This window comes from Erithacus rubecula, assembly GCF_903797595.1.
Source record: "Erithacus rubecula genome assembly, chromosome: 16".
Taxonomy (NCBI): Eukaryota; Metazoa; Chordata; class Aves; order Passeriformes; family Muscicapidae; genus Erithacus; species Erithacus rubecula.
This window is the reverse complement of record NC_136668.1, coordinates 2,720,403-2,744,431: the sequence shown is the minus strand read 5'-3', so window position 1 is coordinate 2,744,431 and position 24,029 is coordinate 2,720,403. Positions and strand designations below refer to the sequence as shown.

General features: G+C 39.8%; 2 protein-coding genes across 2 annotated transcripts in view; both read left to right on the top strand.

The window, feature by feature from the left end:
• The window catches only part of ATP10B (ATPase phospholipid transporting 10B (putative)), a gene marked incomplete at both ends in the record, with an annotated part of 35,104 nt that extends 22,684 nt beyond the window's left edge, over nt 1–12,420 (top strand). Inside the window, 8 exons of the mRNA XM_079319895.1 lie at nt 177–429; nt 1,353–1,573; nt 4,711–4,890; nt 5,462–6,029; nt 6,561–6,667; nt 7,306–7,432; nt 8,922–9,106; nt 11,965–12,420. Of these exons, the coding sequence (XP_079176021.1) occupies nt 177–429; nt 1,353–1,573; nt 4,711–4,890; nt 5,462–6,029; nt 6,561–6,667; nt 7,306–7,432; nt 8,922–9,106; nt 11,965–12,420 (2,097 nt within the window). The remainder of the gene's footprint in view (nt 1–176; nt 430–1,352; nt 1,574–4,710; nt 4,891–5,461; nt 6,030–6,560; nt 6,668–7,305; nt 7,433–8,921; nt 9,107–11,964) is intronic.
• A 1,734-nt stretch (nt 12,421–14,154) lies between these two features.
• LOC306808980 (phospholipid-transporting ATPase VB-like) lies at nt 14,155–20,015 on the top strand. Its single transcript, XM_079320032.1, has 7 exons — nt 14,155–14,221; nt 14,762–14,887; nt 15,966–16,166; nt 16,744–16,824; nt 16,932–17,036; nt 17,486–17,673; nt 19,390–20,015. Exons 1-7 carry the CDS (start codon nt 14,168–14,170, stop codon nt 19,871–19,873), a joined length of 1,239 nt encoding a protein of 412 aa, XP_079176158.1. The 5' UTR covers nt 14,155–14,167; the 3' UTR covers nt 19,874–20,015.
• The last annotated feature ends 4,014 nt before the right edge of the window (nt 20,016–24,029 follow it).

Genomic DNA, 24,029 nt, shown 5'->3' with positions numbered 1-24,029 from the left:
TTATCCCTGTTTCTCCATTGCTATTATGTGCAGGATTTTTTTCACCCCTCAGTTATTATTCATCCGTCCTACAACATGTCTCTAGGAAGAACTGTTTCTTTGGAAATCATCAGTATATCTGTGCCAGGACAGAGAAATTTTTCTCACCCCTCACAAGAATTTAAATTCTCTTTCAGATTTTAATCCCCATATCTCTTTATGTGTCAATTGAGTTGGTCAAGCTGGGCCAAGTCTTCTTAATTCACAATGACATTGACCTGTATGATGAAGAAGCAGATCTGCCCATCCAGTGCCGTGCCCTCACTATTACTGAGGACCTGGGACAAATCCAGTACATCTTCTCAGACAAAACTGGGACCCTAACAGAAAATAAAATGGTGTTCCGGCGCTGTACTGTGGATGGAATTGAGTTTTCCCATCAGGAAAATGGTGAGACACATTTTTATACTTCCTTTTTTTTGTCTGAACAATTAAATATTACTAATTTAAATATGAATACATAAACATACTGCACCCTCTGATTGAATGTAGAGTTTTGTGAAATGTCACTGTTCTGTGAGGGACTGCTGTTACAGAGATTCACAAAAGTGAAGGCATTTTTTAAATGAATCTGAAGTTAGATGGGAAAGGTTTTCCAGATCCCTCTGCAGGCACCTCCAGGATTTGCCCTGCATTCAAAGAGCACACAGAGAGAACATTTTATCTTCAATTTCTAAATAAACAGCAGAAAACCTTTTATAAGCTCACAAACTGATATTAGTTAATATTTAAACTCAGTGGGTCCAAAAGTTAATTCTTTCTGTGGATATGTAAATGTACACTTCTGTGTGATATGAAAAATACATATATTCTTTTCCTGGAGTGGATCCTGGCTGCAGTCCAGACCTGAACGATCTTGGCACTTGGTGCTGTGAATTCATGGTGTTGACTCGGGCCCCATCTTCATCATTATTTTCGTGCTCTACGTAGTGGAAAGGATCCTGTTAAGCTGAGAAGCAGCTGCCAAAAAGATGTTTGTATTCTGTGACTGAAAACATTAGAAACTTGTGAATTACCGTAATTCACTCTCCAACCGTTTCAACTGCAAAAAGCAGCTAAAGAGACAAAACATTAAAAGAAGCCTATAAAAGTGACTGATCACTTTGAAAACCCATTTTTATTTTCTTGTAATAATAACAGTGGCAATTCCCAGAAACTGCTGTGGAGAGTGAAATCTTTCTAGTGGTGGCTTTTGAAATACTTTGGCTTTGTTTTAAATCGTTTCAGACTTTTTAACTGATCGAGGAAGTTTAAAGAAAAAATACAATTCAATAAAATCGAGAAGCAGAGATAAAGCTTCACTTTTTTTACAGACAGGCGGCTGCGAACACAGAGAGAGCTGGATTTGGACAGCGAGGAGCTGGCGAAGCTGCGCCGCTGGGCAGTGGGCGCGCTGAGCCGGGGGCGCGCAGCCCCGCGGGAGCCCCTGCGCAGGGCCCACAGCGAGCGGGCGCGGGCCGGGCCGCACGGCGGGAGCCGCTCCCTGCGCCGCCGGGACAGCGGCCAGCCCCAGGTGGCCTTCAGCAGCCCCATGGTGAGTACAGCCCCCGCCGGGCACCCCTCCTGCCGCGCTGCCGCTGGAAAGCGTGGGGCAGAGCAGGGATCCTTGCTGCATTAATAGGGGAGGGGAGATCGAGAATGAATCCTCAGTTGGAGCTGCCCCGTCTCCGAGGGTCTCTTCAGGCTTGAGACCTCCCCAGAGAGGGCATGAAGGTGGTAAAAAGTCTGGTTCTCTCGGAGGCGCCGACAAGAAAGCAGCTCGAGACGACCTTGTGTTGTTTTGGGGCTGTTTATTTATCTTATCTTTAAAATGTTTCTGCCAGCTCGACACAGGTCTGCTCTGCAGGTCGACCGTAGCAAAAAGGTCCCCTGGGAGGGCTGTGCCAAGGTCTTTATACCCTAAACTACGTATACAATATTTACAAATTTTCCCCAATGCCATGCAACCTCTTTACAATGTCCAGTTCTTTCCCCGTCCAATCTGTGATTCCCAGGGTGCAACTTCAGCATGGATGACATGAAGAAGAAGGAGGAAGAAGCCCACCACACCCAGGGTCCTCCATCTTGGCCACATGGCCCTTAATATAAACAATCTAAAAAACTACTTATACTACATTTTAACAATCTAATTTACACTCTACTCATCATTATTTTCTGTGTCTCTTCTCTCAACGTGGGCAGATTCTCCCAAGGAGCCAAATCCAGCCCCTGCAGCTCCTGGGCAGCACTCGGGGGTCTCTGAGGGGTCTGCCAGGGGGGTTTTTGCATCCCCGAAGGAGCCAGGGAAAAACCCTGGACTCCCACAGGAGCGTGCAGGCTGCAGTCAGGGAAGAGCAGGATCTGCTGCAATTTGCATCTGGAACTTCCCAAATCAGACTTTTTTTGAATTTTTAACAGGCATTTTAGACAAGGCTTTTCTGGACACTAAAGGAAGGTTGTACACTTTCAAAATTAAAAATCCGATTAAAATTAAATGCCTGGGAAACCCATCCAAATCTTGATTTTAAAAGAAGTCTAATAAATGCAGAATTCTCAGAATTTTATTTGCTGCAGCGCTTATAACCTCATTCAATTCTGCTGTCATGTAGTAAGTACCACTCAGAACTCCTACTATTCTTGGAATATGGGAGTTCTGTAAGTTTCCAGCCCAAACCTCATGAGTTGCTGAGAACACCACTGTGGATCCTTGAGAACACATGACTTCTGAGAACTTCTTACAGGTCATGCTATTGAAGGATGATAAAGAAATTTCTTGCCAGTATATTTTCCAATTACATTCTTTTAATGCCAGGCCTTTTCTTTTTCTTCTATAATTTTTTTTTATTCACTTGTAAAGTAATATCTGAGGAACTAGTATCAAATGCCTTTTGGGTAGATGAAGAATAAGCTGCTGTAATGGAAATAAACACCTTTAGCTGCTCATAGATGTCACTGTATCTAGATAAATTGTTTTAACACCCTAGTCACACCCTGTTTTAACACCTTGCGAAATTGTTGTAAAAATGGAGACTTTTAGATATTGCACAGAGCCTGTCCTTTAAATGAAACATAGAAGGATCCTTCTTTGCCACCATAGCCAATTCCCTATTAATAAAATGGGAATAATACATTTTTTGGTGTCTCTATCGCTCCTGCACTTTGGAATTTACATCATCTGATGCATTTTTACTCTGCTACAAATCTGCAGCACCCTGAGTATTCCTGGTACACAGAGTGTGCTTGTAGACCCGTGTGTAGGTCAGACAGAGGTTTGTAAGAAAAATCTATCTTACAACAATTTCATATGATAGAAAATTAATATTTATTCTCTCTACCTTTAGGTGTTCTTATGAATTAAGAGAGTGACAGTGCATTTCCTTCTAGATTTAATAGTTCCAATAAGTAGTGCCTTGCTATTAGAAACATTTAATGACAATTTTCATTGTCCCATGATCATCAGGTTTTCATGCCATCAAGTAGAAGAAATGCTATCAACTTAATGAGGAAACCTTAAAACTGAATGGCACTAGTCATTTTATATCAGCATTTTCACTAGCAAAATTGTTGACATTGAGAAGGTGGCAAATTTAAGTGATCATTGTCATTAGCTCCGTTTTATTCAGTTTTCTTTTTTGCTTGGTTTGGTATGTTCAGGCTGAAAATTCAGGTCAGTGCTGTTTTCACTTAATCTGAAAGAAGATAAGAAATATTTTCTGATAAATATTGATTTTTTATTTTGTTTTTAAAACTCTGAGACCACAATTAGCCTGACAATCTTTGATTTTTCCAGAGGAAGCTTTGAGCTCAGAAAGTTGCTGCTGAAGTGAAATGCCCAGTAGTGCATTGTTCTTTTTGACATGAACTTGCAGCAGACATTGAGGATATCAGTGAAAAAGAGATTGAGTGGGATGATGACAGATAGGAGAGGCTGAGATACACATGAAATAATCTGGTGTTTGTGATGTTTATTCTACTTGTGGCAATGGATGAAGAAATTTGATGAAAATTTGGAATTCCTTGTTAAATATGGCCCTGAATTTAACCCAAACCAGATTCTACTAAGATGAAATTTCTATTAAAAGTAATACTCCCATAGCTCTACATCCAGTTAAATTGTAGGGAAGTGGCATTGTCAAGTAGTTTGGCTTGCAAATTTAGGTTAGATTAGAAAGAGAATGGTAATAAAATTACAGAAACATTTCAAGAGCAAGTAATAATTTATTTATTTATTTATTTATTTGTTGAAAAAACTGAAGAAGAAAAGTTTGAGAGCACTTTGCTTTCTGGGTACAAAATGAAACTGCTGTGGAAATAAAAAGTGGTGCTACTGTAATTAAACCATAAGCACAAAACATTCTGTGTTGAAATAACATTCTGTGTCAGCTTCTACACTGAGCTGGGAGACCCCCAAGTATGCCCTTTAATTCAGGAGTCAGCAGTTTGAAAGTTAAGGGGTTTTTTTCTGATTTTTAGTAGATCTCAAAAGAAATAAAATTCTGAGATCATCTTCCTTTTGGAGATGCACTTTCTTTTAATTACCTAGTTGCAGCTTTTTGAAAGGTACCTTTTTTCCTAGATGTTAAGCACAAAAGGCATTTTGTAGGTATAAATTCAAGAAGTCTATGAAGTTGCCAGTTACCTTGAGGACCATGGTGAATGCAAGTAATGCTCACTGAGTATTTTCTCTTCCAGGAGAAGGATGTGACTCCTGACAGCAGGCTGCTGAGGCGAGTGCGAGAGGCTGCCCTCCAGACTGAAAGCTTTTCTCCTTTTATGCATGCGAAGACTTCCACATCCTTTACTGACTTTTTTCTTGCTCTTGCCATCTGCAATACAGTTCTGGTTTCCACAGCTACTGAGCCAAGACAAAGGGTAATCTAACTTTAAATACGTGAGGAAATTGGATTGTGCTGCCATTTAACAACATAGAATAGTGTCCAGTGAGAACTCGAGTGGTGAAAAGTGGTTTGTTTGGGAGTTGTCCTCCAGTTCCTTTACTGTAATAAACAATTTTCTGTAATATTTACTGCTTCCTTGCCTGTGTATCCCTTCCTAGCTTGTCTTTTTACGTTTATGAATAGCTAAGGCTACCTCAGGATCTTTACTTTTTCTTTTAGATTTTGTATTATATATGCTGTGAGAAGTTTTTTGAACACTCTGGGTTTTCTCTGATCTGCCAGGCAATTGACAGAACTACAAGAGCTTCATTACATCTTTGTTTCAGGGGTAGAGATACAAATCACCATCAGATTTGGATGCCATCTCACAAATGACTTCTATTGAATCCTTCCACCACAGTTAAATGGCAGGAGGGGGGAAAAGTGGAAGTTTCAGTTATTAATACTGTCATTTAGATGTAGAAAAGTAGAGAGAGGTTTTGAGAAGGCTGTTGAAGTTCACAATTATTTATTTTTAACCTTCATGGTTTTTTTCATATTTCTAGGTCACAATCCCACCACCAATAAAACCTTCAGGAATCACTCTGGAGAAAATTCATCAGATATTTCAAAGGCTAAAATTAGCAAGCCTCAGTCAATCCTTTTCATCATCTCAGTCTAGTTCACAACTTGGTGCCAGCTTCAGCGCAAAGAACACTGAGGAGCCCCTTGCTGTGCTGGAGAGTGGTGACGATGGAGCCAGCAGTGGAGGCCAGGAACTCCAGGACAAGGGCAGCACAGATATTGGTAGTGCTTCCTTGGCTGAGGTTTTTGGGTCTAACAGGTCTCTGCCAGCAGAGTTTTGCTACGAGGCTGAGAGCCCAGATGAGGCAGCTCTGGTGTACGCCGCCCGAGCCTACGGCTTCGTCCTGGTGTCCCGCACCCCTGAACAGGTCACTGTGCAGCTGCCCCAGGGAACACTCCTCACCTTGGACATCCTCTGCACCCTGGGCTTCGACTCAGTCAGGAAAAGGATGTCTGTAGTGGTCAGACACCCTTTAACCAAGGAGATTGTTGTCTACACAAAAGGTGCTGATTCTGTAATAATGGACCTGTTGGACAACTCCCCCAAAGGTAATTAGCCAATTAGCCTCCTAACAAAGAAGTTTGCAGTACCCTTTTCTTCATTAAATATTATATCTAGGTATAAGAAGTATAAAAAATATAAGTTTTGTCTAGTATTATCCTTGCAGATAAGAACTGAGGTATTTATTTAACCTTAGAAGTGCTTAGAATATGGAACGGGATAATTAAAAGTCACTGATAATACTAACCCATGTGAGTTGTGTACTCTTCAATAATACTGTCATAAGGACCTGACCATTGTTTTTCAGGTTGTCAGCAAGAGTGCTATAGTATTAAAACTTACTTAAACTTTAAAATTTGAAGTATAAAACAAAAACACAAGTAATGTTATCTTAAAGGAAATAAGATTTTTAGCAAGATTTCAACTTCTGCACAGCCAACACTTTTGAGCTTTTACAAAACTTGACATTATAATGGAATTCACTCTTCTCTAATGCCCACTCCTTTTTAATCTTAGGCTATTAGAATGAGAATTATTTGTGCTTAAAATATGGAATCTTTTCTGTGTGTTTCACACAGGTGACATTAGCACAGAGAGGAGACTGAAAAGAATAAAAGAGAGAACACAGAAACATCTGGACTACTATGCCCGTGATGGACTGAGAACTCTGTGCATAGCTAAGAAGGTGGGACCAGGTTCTGTACATGTCAATAGAATTGCTAGAAAAATTCAGTGCTTATAATCCTGCTTCAGACAACCAGCCAGATATATAGCCCATCTTTTTGTCCCTCTACCTGCCTTGTCTGGAGTATTTTTTTGCTTTTTCCTCACTGTGACCAAATGATGGATTTTTAGTCAGTCTCAAAACATTTATTTCTGTTTTTTGTGCAGTAACTCTAGCTGATCTACTCTACAGTGCTTCCAAGCAAAAAACAAAGAGTCTGCAGAGCAGCCAACCTTTTTCTCTTTTGCTTGGCATTCAGCTTTCAAAAATCTTGCTCTCAGCCTGGGCTAGTGTCACAGTTTCATACAGAAGTTGTCAGTGTGCAACAAATAGATCATATTCAAGCTCTGGAGTAATGTAGATCAGCCCTCAGAAACTGTTGTGTGAGCAAGAGTTTCTCTGCATTGTATTTTTGAGTCTCAGCTGTTGGTCACTTGTACAAACTACTTGTTCTTGCAGTTTTCTCTTAGAAAAGTCTTATTTTAAAGATGACAGTTCTTTGCCAGTTTGAATAGGAGTTAAGTCTCTGTGATCCAGAATGTTGGCATTTCTCTCTTATTTAAATTTCAAATAAGCACTGTTTAAATTGTTTTATGCAGGTCTTGAATGAAGATGACTTTCAAAAATGGGCCAATTTTCGTCAGGAGGCAGAAGCTGCGATTGACAACAGAGAGGAGCTGTTAATAGAGACAGCACAGCATCTGGAGACCAAATTCACCCTGCTGGGTAGCTAAAAATAAGAATTGTCATTGCATGAAGCATCATTTGATCTCCTGTGATAGTCTTGGCAATAAGACAGACAACAGCTCATAGTAATTTATATCTAAAATACTTCCTCTGTGGTTTGGAAATCTCCAAGCTAGGGAGATAAAATCCAATGACAGTGTTTGTATAAGTTCTCACACATTTTGGGCAGCAGTAACTTTGAAAAAGTGTACTGAAACTATTGTGTGCCCCAAGCAAAGAACATGCACATCAGCTGTAACTGTGGCTCAGCTGCCACAGTAGATAATGAACTTCCCACAATTCAACTGTGCATCCTTATCCTTAGATAAACCCATAAAATATTATAAATTTACTTCAATTTTGAGTGCGGATGCTGATGGAATTTTGGTAATTGAACTGTATTATAAAATACAGTAACTTAAACATGTGGGTGTTTTCCTGCTGTTGTTGCATTGTTGTGCATGCTTTGTGCACTTTGTTTAAAAATATTTAGTATTAAAACTTACATTGACTGACATTTCTGCATCATTCATCACCATCATATCTAACAATGTCATTCTGTTAAATTATGGAGCACTTCAGTGCTTTCTATTTTGTTTCCAAACATTTTGTTCCTTATGTCTTTGATTTTTTGTTGTCTCAGTCTCATTTTTCTCTGACTACAATTTGTGCCTATACTTTGATGAATTTCTGCTATTGCAAGCAGAATGGCTTACATTATGGCTTCTCAAAATCTCTGCAGTGATTTAAAAAATTAGAGTAATAATGGTAAATGCCATAAGCAGACCACATAAGAGGTAATGTAGATCTTGTCAGAATCTGTTACTTTTGCTAATTACTAAGATTCTGTGTGCTTTCACATTTTAAATTATTTTAATTTTTAAAAAGTGTTCCCTTAGCCTAAATCAATATTTTTAATGTACCACAGTTACAGCATCTTCAAACTGACCTCTAGTGGAAGGGATAAGGAGAATTGTAGCATTCAGATGGTGATCTCCCAACATCATCAGGATGAGTGTTGGCATCTGCTTCTAAGTTTGTGCATGTTCAAAAAGAAAATGTACTGTACTGTTTCTTCAGCCTTTGATGGCTGAAGAATCTGACTTGACAATAGGGACAGCATTCATTTAAACAGTCAAAGTTCATCTTTTCTGGTTGCTTTGATGGGACCTAATGCAGTATTTTTAAAATGCATATGGTGTGATTCCTCTGCCAGCACATTGTCATTTTGGATTATTAGGAAGAAATGAAATGCATTGTTCTTGCAATGAGCAAAACGAAGAGACAGAACTTGATTGTTCACACATTCAGACCTTAATCCAAATGCAAATCATGTGCCTGCATGTTTATTTGTTGGACAAAAGCTTGGTTCAATTCTCAATAAGTTCAGCACCGTGTTTGGAAAGCAAAGAACTTTTTTTAAACAAGAAAATAGCAACTTGATTTCCAAGAAAAGAAAATTATGTCTGTTCTTTTCCTGTTTGCCCAGGAGCAACAGCGATTGAAGATCGGCTGCAGGATGGAGTGCCTGACACTATTGTGTCTCTCCAAGAAGCTGGGATAAAAATTTGGGTGTTGACAGGAGACAAACAGGAGACAGCAGTTAACATTGCATACTCCTGCAAACTTCTGAACCAGAGGGACACTGTCTTCACCATTAACACTGAAAATAAGGTGAGTAAAGAAAGACAAAATGCACAAAATTTGCTGTCTTACCCTTTCTTTGTGTCTTGCAATTTGACATTCCTCTGCTTTCAACATCAGTCAACAAAGAACAGACAAAAAGCCTCAAACAGGCCAGAGAAACTGTAGACAGGACATGGCAGGATGAATTGAAATATAAGACACTAAAGTGAGTTTCATTCATTTAGATTGTGCTGACTTTTCCAAATCAGAATATTGTTTTTAAAAATTACCTGAATTGCTAGATATTACCTGAGTTAGCATATTTAGGAAGAAATTAATATGCAATTTAAGTCCCTAATTCCTTAATATCATAGATATTTGGATTTCCACCTTACAATGGAAATTTCAGTTTAACACTAAGTGGTATCTGTTAGAAGACATTTGGAAAGTGCTGTCAGCCAAGAAAAAGTATGAAGGTGTAAATTTAAGTAAATTCAGAATTTTCTAATTACATGTTCCCTAGTAGGATTAGCCTTAATCAGAAATTTATTAGCAGAAAATTTAATCCAGTATATTTTTGTTTAAGCAGGGGCCAGTTAAAAACATAGTTATTTTCTTGACATTCCATGGTGACAAACACAATTGCCAACGTGTTCAAAAATTCCTTCAACTTCCATGGGCAACAAGATAGGCAGGGTATAGGCAAAGGAGTCCAAATTTATGGATAATGGGTATAATGTAGTCCAAAATAAGGATAATCCTTCTAGGGCAGGTCTGTCACTTCCTGTGAGTCACTAAAACACAGTGAGCAATCTGTAGTGCAGATTGTTCTGATGTCTGAACAGAAGAGAGAAAATAGAGCCCTAACTTCCAAAGAGGGAAATGTCATTGTGGATGGTGAAAGTAAAAGGCTTAAGACAAGCCAACTTGGCTTTTGCTGGATGTGGAGCAATATAAGCAACCTACCAGGAAAATCATGCCTTGATGTCAGAAAGTGAACTGGCCATCACTATGCACAGCCCCTCACCTCATCCTTTCAAGCATCTGGGTGGCACAGGTTGCCTAGGGGATGGATTATGGGGATACCATGTCCAGGCATTATGGTTAAACCAGATCCATTTGCTAAGGAAGATCAGCCCTGACCATTTCTAAAGACAAAAAGATCCCAAATGCTTTTTCTTATGGTAGGCAATTGCATGGAGTATTGAGATGGTCTACTTTGTAACAGCTTTTGTCTGCAGCTAGTAGCTCTCCAAACCAGAAAAAATCCTATGCAAATGTCTCTTTCAATGCCATGGAAATACAGAAACAAGCAAAGATTATATGGAATCTGGCACAAAAAACATTCCAATGTGTAATTTCATTTGAAATGCATATCTGCTTTACCAGAAAGCAGAATGAATACATTTAGGATGGAAATTAGAAGATGATTCCTGCCAGAGCAGAGATGCCACAGGCAGGACCACCCTGGCTCCTGGAGATGCTGGCATGGGCACAGCAGCCTCTGTGGCCCTGGATCCAGGCTCAGAAGCAGCCTGCAGACACATGGGGACTTGTGGGAATCCCCATAGTCCAGGGACACTGGAGCTTCTCCACAATAAGATTTAGTTCCCTCACTTTCAAAATTAAACCAGAGACAAACTTCTGAAAGAGGCTCCCGATAGCAGCAGTGAGAACACAAGTAATACAAAGCATTTAACCTGTTGACTTTGCCAAACTCATATCTTGAAGTGGGATCAGCGTGAAGGGGCTCTCCTTACCCCTGAGCCCAGCAGATTATTCAAACACTGAAAATGAAATGTCTTCCAAGAAAACACAACATAATTAGGTAGCTTGGCAAATTTGTTTCAAAAGGCTTGTCGAGGCAAACCAAGAATTTCCACTGCTGATTTTGGTTTGTTCACAAAAAGATGATGCTTATTCAATATTTTTAGGGGTTTTAAGTGTGCAGGCTAGGTGCAGGTTTTTATTAGATGTCAGAGGTACATTTGATTCCAGAACCTCCCACCTAAGTGTAATTTAAATCTTGCAAACATCCTGCACATGTACCTTATGCTACATAAAGTGAAAATAACATTATAGAACTGAATCATCACTAAAGCTGGCAGAAAAAGGAGTGATTAACTCCTCAGATATTCCAGGGCCATGCCACAGAAAGAGGACTTTGAGTACTAGGAGGGAGCAAAATGACTTTGATATCATTTTAGATTTTCTCTGATAGTGATGGCCATTTTAGGAGATCTGGATGGGAGAGGTAAGAGTTTTCCCCTTCAATCTGTTTCTGTCTAGTACCAAGTCAATTCCAATTATTGGCATCTAAAAGGAGAGACTTGATCCAACATGAAGCAGATTTGCTAAGACAGGATGACTTTGTGGCACAGTGCTGGAAAATATAAAGTTTTATTTCTGTTCCTAATTGTGACACACACCTGATATGTGACTTAGAAAAGGCCAAATTTTGAAAGTTACTGGATAATCTTGAAAATCTGGGCCTCTTGTTTCTCTTACCACGGTTTATTTTTTGTGGAAGCCAATGCTGCCATATCTCACATCATTCATATCAGCACTACATTTTTTGATCTCTGTAAAAGAAAATATTTTCTTTTTAATTTCTGAACTCTCACCATAAAGGCACCTATGCCTTTCTGATTTAAAGATTTCTGTATTTTCTTCTAAAATAATTTCTTACCTCAATTAACTGGCTGATTAAATGTGCAGTATTTCCTCTGAGGGATTGGATGGTGTCATATTGAAATAATCTCCAATCAGATGAATCCGTGCATTTTTCAGCAAATCTCCCCTAATGTTTATCTGACAGCTTAAACCCACTGGCATGATTATGCAAGCATCCATTGGCACGGCACTGTGCTGTAAGGGGAGCTGGAGATAACTATTTCTGTTTCCAGGAAACTTGTGAATCTCTCCTGAACTTAACCCTGGAAGAGGTGAAGAAGAATTGCGAGTCCAACCAACCGCAGAGGAAACTTTTCGGCATCATGCCAAGATGTCCGTGGGCAGCGGAGGCGCCGAGCCGCGAGTTTGGGCTGGTGCTGGATGGGCGGACCCTGAGCGCCATCGTGCAGGGCGGGCTGCAGGAGAAGCTGCTGGCGCTGGCGCAGCGCTGCCGCGCCGTGCTCTGCTGCCGCTCCACGCCCCTGCACAAGAGCATGGTGGTCAGGATGGTCAGGGGGCACCTCAGAGCCATGACCCTGTCCATAGGTACCTACAGCCTCCGGGGCTCTCGCAGGAGACAGGCTCTGGGGGTCTCTCTGTCAGGGTGGATGGGTTTTATCGGGACAAACTCAGTCGCTTCACAAAGGCTGCTGTTACAGCTGCAGTTTGTTATGAGGGTGTGGGTATAAGGAATCTGGCTAAAAGCCACTGCCAGCAGCTCTGAGCAAGGCGGGGGACAAAGAGAGAGAGAATGGGGGCGAGAGAGCAGGGAGGGTGAGGGAGGAGGATGGAGGGCGAGAGGTGAGAGTGTAAGAAAGAGGGGTGAGGAGAGAAAGGAGGGTGAGGGGTAATAAGAAACAAAGAAGAGGGAGAGAAAGGGAGAGAGAGATGAGAGGAAAGAGAATAAGAGAGGAGAGGAGGAGAAGAAGAGAAAGAATAAGAGGAAAGGAGAAGAAGAGAGCAATTTCTCATTTACAATACAATAAATCTTCTACTATGAATATTCCAATTTCTGCTAACCAATCTGATACAAGATACAAATTCTATAGCATTTACATACAGCCTATAGGAATTTTCATATTACCATAGTTTGTTATACTTTAAACTCTTAACAAGACCTTTTTCTTGACCTTTGGACCCACTTGTAGCAGGAATCATCGTTTCATCAAGAGGGGATTACCTTAGCTAGCCATTCCATTGTCTTCTAGTTATTTAGGGACTGAGGCTTGGTGTCTCAAGAGTGGCTTTCATTTCAACCCCATTTTCAGAATTTATGTATTCATATTTGTAAGGTTTCACCATTTCATCATCTCCAACAATAGGCTCTTTCTTTAAGATAAATGTGTGGAATGTGTTGTACAGGGCAGGTTTTTGTGCCTCTGATAAATCAATGCGGTTTGCTTACTGCATTTATCTTTCCTGGTCCAAACCCATATAAAAGCCCTTCCTCAGCTTTCACTAAGCAAATCCACCCCCCTTTAAACAAGATGAAGGCACTCCAAATTCAGAATCTCCCAGCAGTCCCTTTCATGCACATCAGTACAAACTGATACATATACATATTACCTCAAAAATGTTCTTGTTTTGAGCCTGGAAATCAAGATTAGTCACTATTCTATCTTTTCATAAAGCCCTTTTCCTGACAGATTTTCCCAGCTAGTGAAAACAGAATTATCTTCAGAGGCACTGACTCATTGCCTTTTACCTCCAAATAGTGTGAAATGCTTTGAGTTTTCTACCACACTTTTGTTAAGTGATATCACTAAAATCCTTGATGAATTGATTTAGATAACTCCAAACTAAAAAAATACACCTCTGTGGACAAAACAGAAACAGAAGAGTCTTTTGTATTTTTGAAATATTGATTTGTCTTACAGTCCAAACTGTAAGCTTTCAGCCTTCTGCTTCATTTACTTTACCAGCTCACCTGATTTACAATCTCCATATTGCAAGTGGAAAGCACGGCTGTTATTTCCCTGGGAATTTGGTTACATATTTAATATATTGCTACAAGTTGAAATGAGCAAAATAATTCTTGAAACTGGCTTGTTTACATTTTCATCTGCAATCAGCTTTGTCATAGATTCAGAGAGTTCAGTGAAATAGGGTGTTGCAAAGCGTGATCCTGGGTATATGGCCAAGCAGGAACACAAAATGCTGCTGGTGTAAATGGTGTTGGGGCTGCTGTGTCACCACCCAGCCAGTCCCAGTGCTGGATTTTGCCCTGGTTGAGCTAGGTCTCCTGGGAAGGAGAGAGACCAAGAGCCTTGATGTCACACATCAGTTTTTACTGATCAAGATGCATGGTAGTACAGAATATGTGAAATAATCAGCATAGCTGAGATTATTTCCTTCTTCTGATGGAGGCACCACTTCTTGCACTGTTATAATTCTGTCCTGTCTCTCACTCTAGGGGATGGTGCAAATGATGTAAGTATGATTCAAGCAGCTGATGTTGGAATTGGAATATCTGGCCAAGAAGGCATGCAGGTACCCTCTCAGTTTCTTTCCTCTTTTGTCAGATAGTCCCTTCAGGCTTAATAAATTTCATAGTAGCCCTACACTCTCAAGGGTCATCTTAAAAATGCAAGTTGGCATCATAAATTAATATACAGCTTGTAATTATGGATCCAGCCAAAAAAAAAAAAAAAAGGCCTTTTGAGCCAAAAATTATCAAGTGAGGACAAACCTGTGTTTGCTCATAAGAATGGAAAATTAGCTGATGTGTACCCACTGTTGGGTGAGCATCTGGCTTCTGAATCTCAGCTGCTGCATTTCCAGGTTTTGTGGACTCTCTTCCACTGTCTTCTGCCCTGAATCCTTTCCCACACATCCCCCTTCCTTATCCTCCTTAAATAGAGAGTTCTGCAGAGATAAAAATCTCCAACTGTATTCTTGAGGGTCAGTCTGTTGGTTTGTTTCTTCTACAATATTCAATCGTAGGAAATTATTTCAAGTCTATGTTCAAATTTCATCACACAGCAAGTGAAAAGGATGCATTGTGAATGACCTTCTGTTCCTTCTCCCAAGGCTGTGATGGCCAGTGACTTTGCAATATCCCGATTTAAGCATCTCAAAAAGCTCCTTCTTGTCCATGGACATTGGTGCTATTCTCGCCTGGCAAAGATGGTGATTTACTTTTTCTACAAAAATGTGGTAAGGTGATTGAAATTATGAAGTTGTCATCCTAGCAAAGGTTAATTCCAGGTCTGGGGGTTTTCTTGGTTGGTTGTTTTTGGTTTTTGCAGGTTATACTATTTTTATGAAGGCACAGTTTGCGTTTCTTCAGTTTGCAAATTTGTAGTATGCCCCTTCCTTCTCAGCAAGGTTCTGTATAGAGCACTGAGGAAAATACAGGCTCTAAATATATCTTGAAATAGCATTATTCCAGAGGAAAAAAGGACTCAAGGCTTAATAACTTCGTATGTTAGCACAAGAAATATTATTAATAATATCCATGAGCTTCAAAATAAAATTTGCATAAGGGAGATCAGATTATTAGCACTCAAATGTTGATGAGTGTGCACTGAGAATTGCCTGCCTGTGAAACCTCTGAATTGTTACAGGAACCACTTGCTAGTAATGATGCAGTCATATCTGTCATTTTTATTAAAAATTTAATGCATATGCAAATGAACTATGTGTTGAAGTGTGATACAAAGTGGAAAAAATGCAGTAACTAAATTTCTACAATACTGGGCAAACAAGTCTATTTGACATGAAAGAGGCTGAACATAAAAGGCTTCTTATTTAGAATTCAAGGTATCTGATTCTCAGGGAGTTTTTAATAATTTTCAATAAGGATTACTTCTTATCACTGTTAAAATTTGTAGTGGAAATGAACTCTTTCCTTTTTTTGACTGGCCATCCTTTTAGAGTTGAAAGGGTTTTTATTTGCAATGTGAAATACATCTCCAGACTAGGATGCTGCCATTCTTTAATCTCCCCTGCAGCATTGAGGAGCAGCACAGCTTTGATTCCACATGGACAACTAGATTCTGAAAGGATCCTGGTGCTCAGGGCTGTGAACAGTTTACTCAATTATTCTCTGACATTTCTTAAAGAACCATAATGTCTTTTAAAAAAGCTGTATCACAGTGGATCCTTAAGTTATATTGCCTTATAGAATGAAGTGCAGTGCCTTTAACCAAAACCCTCTCAGGAGACTCTTAATAAGCAGTGTCTCACATAAAGATCACAAGTGGAACTGTGTGTTGTATTTGCTTCTCCCCAGTGCTATGTCAACCTGCTCTTCTGGTACCAGTTCTTCTGTGGGTTCTCAGGCAGCACCATGGTAGATTACTGGCAGATGATTTTTTTCAACCTCTTCTTCACCTCAGTGCCCCCTCTTCTCTTTGGAGTCCTTGATAAAGATGTTTCTGCAGAAACACTCCTACGTCTGCCTGAGTTGTACAAGAATGGACAAAATTCAGAGGTATGACATGATGGCTGAAATAACTGCTTGATTATCCAAAGGGCTACAGGTGTTTTTGCTTAGAAATGAGGGAAGGGAGAATAGAGTTTAGACTGACTTGGAACATTAAAACAAGAGGAACCCAATTTTCTGTCTCTCCAGTATTGCATTCTGCTGCATGGGAGCTGGCATACCATAGGTCACTAGATAAGTATAAATATCACAATTTAAAATAGCACAAAACAAGTGTTTCATTAGAAGAAAGGATTTTTGACCAATTTTATAACTCAACAAATAGCTTGGATAAAGAATTTGAGGAATAAGATCCCTTGAAGGGATGCAACATTGGCAAAATTCAGCTTTTTAGACTCTTGGTTGACTTGGTAGTATTTCTGTCTGTACTTAACACAGATAAAATGCCTGTTTAAGATAAGCCTTTGGTTTAGTCAGCTGCTCAAAAGGCATTTACTCATGGAAGGAGACCAGTTAGTAATAATTAGTAGTCTGAATGAAAGAAAAACAGACAGCAATTATGTTTGCAGGACAGGCTAGAGACATATATCCCATCATAATGACTGTTATCTATAAACTCCTGCAGATATACAACTTGTCAACTTTTATTATTACAATGTTGGATGCCTTCTATCAAAGCCTCGTTTGCTTCTTTGTCCCCTATTTGGTAAGTAACAGTCTTGTTAACATTCTCACTCTCCTGTCCACCTTAGAAGTAGCAAATTCAGTTCTGAACAGTCAGGGTTCACCCCAGCCTCTCTGCCTGTTTTGTAGATGTACAAAGACTCTGACATAGATGTGTTTTCCTTTGGAAACCCCATCAACACCATCTCCCTCCTGACCATTCTCTTGCACCTGGCTCTAGAAACGAGGACATGGGTATGTGTTTGACCAGTCCTGTTCACAGCACTGCTTTTTTTTTTTTTTTTTTTTTTTTTTGGTGAAGGTTGCATCTTGTGTAGGCATAGAATTCTCTGTCAGAGTCATTTACCTGAATTCCGGGTCACAAAAAGGAAGTAACAGGTACACTAAGATTTCACAAAATGCCAGAATTTGTTGTTAACCCCAGGTTAGTACCTTCATGCCCACAGTGACAGAATTTGTTTCTACCACACCTTTGGACAGGACAGTACAAACTATTTGCATACCTCAATATATGAGGAAGTGTTACCTGGAGAATGGTATTCACTGCTGTTTTCTACATTCATTTCTGGCTATTTCTCCTACTGCAGATTCCAGCAAAATGCAGTTAGGTGCATTTTTTCCAGCTGTGTTTGTCTGCTGTCTTACACCCAGTCAGGTCTGACAGGCATCCCTTGTGCTTGCAGACTGTGCTGCAGCTGGTGACCATGGTCTGCAGTGTGGCTTTGTACTTCATCTTCTCAGTCATCTACAATGCTGCCTGCCTGGCCTGCAACCCTCCCACCAACCCTTACTGGATTATGGAGAGACAGCTCCAGGACCCCATCTTTTATTTACTGTGCCTCATCACCCCTGTCATTGCTCTCTTACCAAGGTTTGTGTTTTCCTTTTGTGGGTTTGTGAGTGGAGAAACAGTAACAATGTGTACAGATAATGTAATGTGTCAGACAGTGCTGTATAGGATAATTGATCAGCATGGAAGTTAGATGCCTCAGTTCAACCTGCCAGTTCATGAACTGTTCATTTATTCAGTTATATAACCCTAGATCAGTCACTATATATATCTTACTTTTCCCATCAGGAAAACTCAACACAGTTAAGATCCTTTCTGACTCAGCAAGTTACTGAGGTTAAGAGTTACATATTCATATCTTCTAATCTGGAAAACTGCTGTTCCTTCATTTAGGTACCCAGATTATTTTCTGCACAATCCTTCATCTGCAGAATATCCAGGACCCATTTCTACTACAGCTGAGCTTGCCAGCAGATCACAGCAGTGGTGAAACCACCCTTTGCTGAAATGCACTCAGTTTTAAATTCCATTCCATCATCCATCACACTCTGCAGTCTGCTCCCTATCTCCTCACTTGGTGTCTTGAGGTTCTGGTTTCCTTCTAACAGGTTTTTTTAAATTAATGCTCTCCTGGGTTCTTCCTCTCAGTGCTGCCTTTTGTTTGAGCAGCACTCAAGGGAGGCTTGCCCTGTGCCCTGCCTGCTCTGGGCTTTTCTTGGAGCACATCTGGCAGTGCTTGGCACACCTGCACCTCAAAACTGCCTCTGCACAGGGACACAAACTGCACAGCATTAAGTACAAATGCCCTCAACTCTGAGAAGAAGAAAGAATTTAATGTTCATTGTCAAGAGAAGAGAGCAGGCACAGTTTCCCATCCCTTCTCTGTCCTCCTGTCTGCTTTACCTGGGACTTGCAAAAAAGATACAGAAAATGAGCTGAGGGGAAAGACACAGGATATTGTGATACACAGTCTTGAGCTCTCCCATGCTCTTGACTTCCTAACCAGATTCTGTTGGGATTGACCAGCCTGAGCACAGGCACAGCAGATAAACTTCATCCTCTCCAGCTTGTGCAAGCCCAATAAATCCATTGCCTTAAAAGCCTTTTCTGTACTGAGTGTCCCTTGTTAACCTTTTTAATCTTGTAATTCTTGCTTATACATACATTAGCAGCAGGATGTGAGGATAGCACCTTTCTAAATGCAATTTCACAGAGCTCCCATGTTTGTTTTAAAATACATGAAGCCATGTATGTAAAGGTCAAATCCTAATAAAAAGATGCTTTGAAAGAGACTGATTTTCACATGGGGAGAGGATGTACACTGTCTCACAGCACACAATATTTAGTTACATGAGTTCTATGTCCTGCAAAGGGCAGGTAGGATAATTTTGTTGCTGCTTTCTGAAAAAATCCAAAACCTGATGTTTTTAACTTCTGGTTTTCCCTTATCTAACAGAATAAGATCTCTTCTTTAGCCTGTTTTAGCAGTATACATACAACTTCCATCTTTTCAAATATTGTATCTCTTGCAATTTTTTTCTTTCTTCAGCAAAAAAGTAGTTATAAATACTAAAAAAAAAAAAAATTATGTAGATATAGATATAGACCCTATACAGGTCAAGCTAAATATTTAGTAGCATGCAGGAGTCAACTTTCATCTGCCAAGTATAAGGTGTCTACCAGATGTCTGTAGAGCAATGGAAAATCAGTATCTGTATTTGGGTTGTGATCTGTGCATGTGATGTTGATTATGGAATAAGCCCACTGGTAAAATCCATTCCCTTTCTCCTCCATCAGGCTCTTAATTTCTTCTCTGCGAGGAACCTTTGGAGCATCTCTTATTCTGAAAGCACAGCAAGTAGATAAACTTCCTAAGGAGCAACAGGATCTTGAAATCCAGAAACTCAGATCAAGAAAAGAAACTGCTTCTGGTGCACCTGTGGCATCACCTGCATCTAATGATGACCTTGACCAAAGCATCAGCCACTTATGTGTGTCACCATTTCTACATCCAGCAGCAGCCCTGTCCCACAGAGACACAGAAGATCAGGGAGCTTCTCCCTCTGATCCTCTTGGGAAAGGCTATTATTTCTTTAATAGGTGGGCAGAGGAAGAATCTGCTGCTCCTGATTCTTCAGCAGGGCCTTTCTTTGGCCATCATCCCCTTGTAGCCAGCAGAGAAACAGCTCCTGGGCAGGATGGTGGCAAACTGACTAGAGATTATCCCAACAACTTCAATTTTGGAAGCCACCGGCGCTCAGTGAGCTCAGTGACACTCTGAGGAAACACTCAGAAACAGAGCCCACAGCCCATGTGGAGAAGGACTCAACAGGGAAAATAAAAGTGATAATGCTTAGCCATTATGCTCACTGGAAATGGAGAGACAGGTGACTGGAGTAGTGCAATAGCAACTCCAATATGCAACAGCAATGGGTTTGTCATTACATGACTTTTTGATCTTCCTGGTTTGGTCATGTTACAGGAACATCACATGAGCATCATGCAGTTGCTGAGAATTGCACAATTATTTTCTTTCAACAAATATTTTCATCTCATATTAATAGGGACTACTTGAAGTTTCAATGTTATTACTATGTTGTTGAGTTAATAGAGAATCTGTTCTTTTTTTAAACCAAGTCTTAGAGCAATGCATCCCACTCTTAATTTTTGCTATCAAAATCTTAAAAAGAGATTAGTAACTTAAAAATTATAATTCTGCATGAAAAATTATAACCTGCATATACTAAAGATTTTTGCAGAATAACAGCAGTGGAGAGACATTAGATAATGTTTCAGGTTTTAATATATGTACTTTACACATACAACATTATCAGCTCTACAGCCTATTTCCTTCCTAAGAGTAAGCTTAGGATTTTTATGGCAATAGTGGTTTGACCTGATACTGTTAAGAAGAGAAATGAGCTTATAAAGATGAAAAATACAAATAGGGAACTATGTGAAGTGCCAAGAAAACTTGGTGATGAGTGGAGTCTGCTTCTTCATGCCTACAAAAGTAGATATAGACAGATATAACAAATCACATTCAAGGACTTATGTCCTACAATTCTAAAGCTGTCACTGATTTTTCCTCTAAAAATTCAGTTTCTTATTTCAATTCCCTATATTGTTATGTGGTGCTACTGTATCAATCAAATTTGAATCATGCTCCTTCACACAGTTGGTCATATTTGTTAGTTGATGGGTCTCAATAATGGAGATTTGGACAAGCCATATATGAAGGTCACTAATCACATTGTATTAAGTACATGGTGTAAAATTACCAAAATATGCATAATATGTTAACCCTTTTTGGTATGCAGGAGAAAACAGTAAGATGTCACCATCATAACTACTTATTGCAATGCAATGAAAGGTGACTTTGGTATTTCTTATAGAAATGTTGACTAGGAAGACCATTTCCCAAGCTTTTCTTCACAATGTGGGATGACATCTTACCTCATTTAAAATTCAAACCATCCATACTTTTGTAAATCTACCACTGGTTCTGATTTAATAGGTTTTTAGCCTTTTTTTATACATGCTGTAGTTAACTATTTACTACCTATGACAACATGTGATCTTTCTAATAACTGTCTTGAGGTGACTTTATGATGCTTGTATCCCCAAATCGTCTGTTGGTGTTGAATATTAAGTTCTACAGTTTTAAGATTGCTTCCAGGAGTAAACAGGGAAGAAAAAGGTGCAGAGTTGTTATCAGAGGCTGCTCTTACTCCCCTCCATCCTTCACACAGACTGTGTTGTCTGCAGTGGGTGGTGGGAGAGAGCTTCTTCTTGCTTTTAGTTGGTTTTTCTGGCTAGCTAAAGCAAAGGAGTGCCCTGGAATGTTTTTTCCCTTTTTCTTAGAATTGTTCAAACCTGCTCTGGATTGAAAACCCATTGGAGCACCAGGAGCTCACACCTGTGGCTCACCTGGGCTGGCCTGGGGCATTTCCCAGGGTCAGAGAGACTGAGAACAGCCTGAGAGAGCTGAGAGCACAGAGAGACTGAGAACAGCCTGAGAGAGCTGAGAGCACAGAGAGAGACTGAGAACAGCCTGAGAGAGCTGAGAGCACAGAGAGACTGAGAACAGCCTGAGAGAGCTGAGAGCACAGAGAGACTGAGAACAGCCTGAGAGAGCTGAGCTGAGAGCACAGAGAGACTGAGAACAGCCTGAGAGAGATGGGCTGTGACCCACAAAAAGACTCTTCTGAATTTAACTCCTTCAAAGCAGAAAGAAGTTTTGCAGTTTGGTATTGTTCAATTTTGTGCTGGAAAGTGTTTTGTCAGTTAAATAAACAATTTTTTCCCACTTCTCTCTGAGAGAATATTTTTTACCCGAACCAGTTAAAAACCCCAATTCAGAAGTTTCCTCCCAAATTTGCCCTAAACCAAAACACAACCTATTTAGCAAATGCTAATTTATCTTCTGTATGTGATAATAATTACTGTAGCTAGAGTCTTCAAGTTCTTACTTTGAAACAACTCAGGCAAAATTGAGCAGCATATCTCCCACTGGGATTTCTGGTAGCCAGAGCAAAATCATATATAAGAACTCCTTTTGTTAGACTATTAATTGTCAGCAGTCAAACAATTCAGCATGAGATTTTTTTTTTTTGCTTGATGAACTAAATGAAGGAAATTAGGTATAGGTTAGGTTATTCTTATTGGAGGGTGAGATTGCTCAAATATTTGCTCACTGTCTGGGAATAAACCTGCAGCAACAAGACTAAAGATCAATTCTTACCATTCAAAGCTTTTTTTTTTTTACATTTAATGGTCCATTTCCTTTGAACTCAAAGTAGATGTCAATTCCTTACTCATTACACAGCAAAATGTGAAGTGTTTTGCAGAAATAAGTGTGCTAAGGTCATGCTTTGCTCTGTTGTTGAGAGGACAAAAACAGAGGTGGAGTGCTTTTCCTACTGTCACCCATGAGCAGCAAACTCATGTTTCCTGAGGCTACTCCTCTGTGTGGTAGGAACACTTATCAGAAAAACTAGATTATAAATGTATCTGGATTTGCAAGGGGCTAGACAGGTTTTGTTTAACCAAATCTGGAAGATTTCCTGAGCTGAATGTCAATTGTATGCCTTTCCTGAATTGAAAGCCAGGAATTAATCTCATGTTTTCTCATCAGTCTCTGCAAAATGGTTCTACCACAAATGGTACAATGGATGAATTTATCTGAAGAGTTTGCAACATAGAGGGAAACCACCCCTTTATTTTCCTTGATCTTGAGAAGAGAGAAGTTGGAAATAAATAGAAACAAATCTCCCCTTTCTGTATCTCCCCTCCTGGTGACAGTGCTGCCAGCATTTCTCCAGAAATGCTGCCTCAGTTCTGGCCCCATATTTGCTGTGGAACAATGAGATCTTCCTTCTGCTCCTGGCCATGGCCTTCCCATGAACTATCTCATGTTAAAAAAATGTCAAACAGGCACTTACTTCCCTTTGATCATGAGATAAATTAGCTGATACTCTCCATCCTTTGGGAATGTAAGATCAAGAGAAAACCTTTCTTTTCCAGTGAAAACAAACCTACAGCAAGACAGACAGTCTCCTAAGGAATTTCTTTGGAAGAAGGGAAGTGTATTTACTACATGGGTTATTTAGTCCTAACTGGATTTCCAAGGTAGCTTTATTTATTTCTTTCAAGACTTATTTAATAATACTGTCAATGTCCATGTTCCATTAATTCTAATGTGAATGCTTCATAACAGAACAGGTGTCTCATTTTTAATGTATCCTCTGTGATATTCAGTATTTCATATACCTGGACAATAGAACATTAAAATTAATAGACGGACATGTGAAAATACTGGATTCTTTTTATTCTTGTCCATGATGTTATTTTAATGGCACAGAGCAATGCTTTGAGCTCTACAGAGTTTTAATTATGTGAAAAAGAGGAGGTGACATCTGACACAGAGTGAGCAGAATGACCTGCCAGGTCTGTTGGCTAAGAGGTGCAGTCCCCTGCTCCTGGCAATGGTCAGTGTTCAAAACAGGCACAGTCTGGGCTCTTTTAGAATGAGATGCTGGAAGTGCAAGCAGGTGTGAGAGGGGAAGGATTCCAGTTTGTTCTCTTTCCTTACATGTCTCACTTTTAGCACTCTGTGGAGATGGTTGAACACAGTGAACAGCTGCTTTTCCCAAAGATGAACTGCACATACTTTCCCACTTTGTTGGCTGATGCTGCAATGTTTAATTCATTTGTTTGGTTGTAGTTTGAGGTGCTGTATGAGTACAGAGCTATTGGCTGTAGGGGTAAGGTGACTGCAGGCAGGATGTGGCATGATTAGATACTTGTAAGCAGCACTGATGAGTAAAAATACAAACGTGGAGACAAGAGGCTCTTGAAGATAATGATCAAGAGGGTGAGATTTAAAGAGATGACCAAATAATACTGATGAGCTATAAAGGACTTTTGACATTGCC

What these genes read in the sequence shown, in the direction of transcription:
- LOC306808980 (XM_079320032.1), top strand. Translation starts at nt 14,168, where the DNA reads ATGATTCAAGCAGCTGATGTTGGAATTGGAATATCTGGCCAAGAAGGC. An exon ending in CTGGCCAAGAAGGCATGCAG is followed by an intron (nt 14,222 to 14,761) that starts GTACCCTCTCAG and finishes CCTTCTCCCAAG; the next exon opens with GCTGTGATGGCCAGTGACTT. An exon ending in GTCATTGCTCTCTTACCAAG is followed by an intron (nt 17,674 to 19,389) that starts GTTTGTGTTTTC and finishes CTCCTCCATCAG; the next exon opens with GCTCTTAATTTCTTCTCTGC.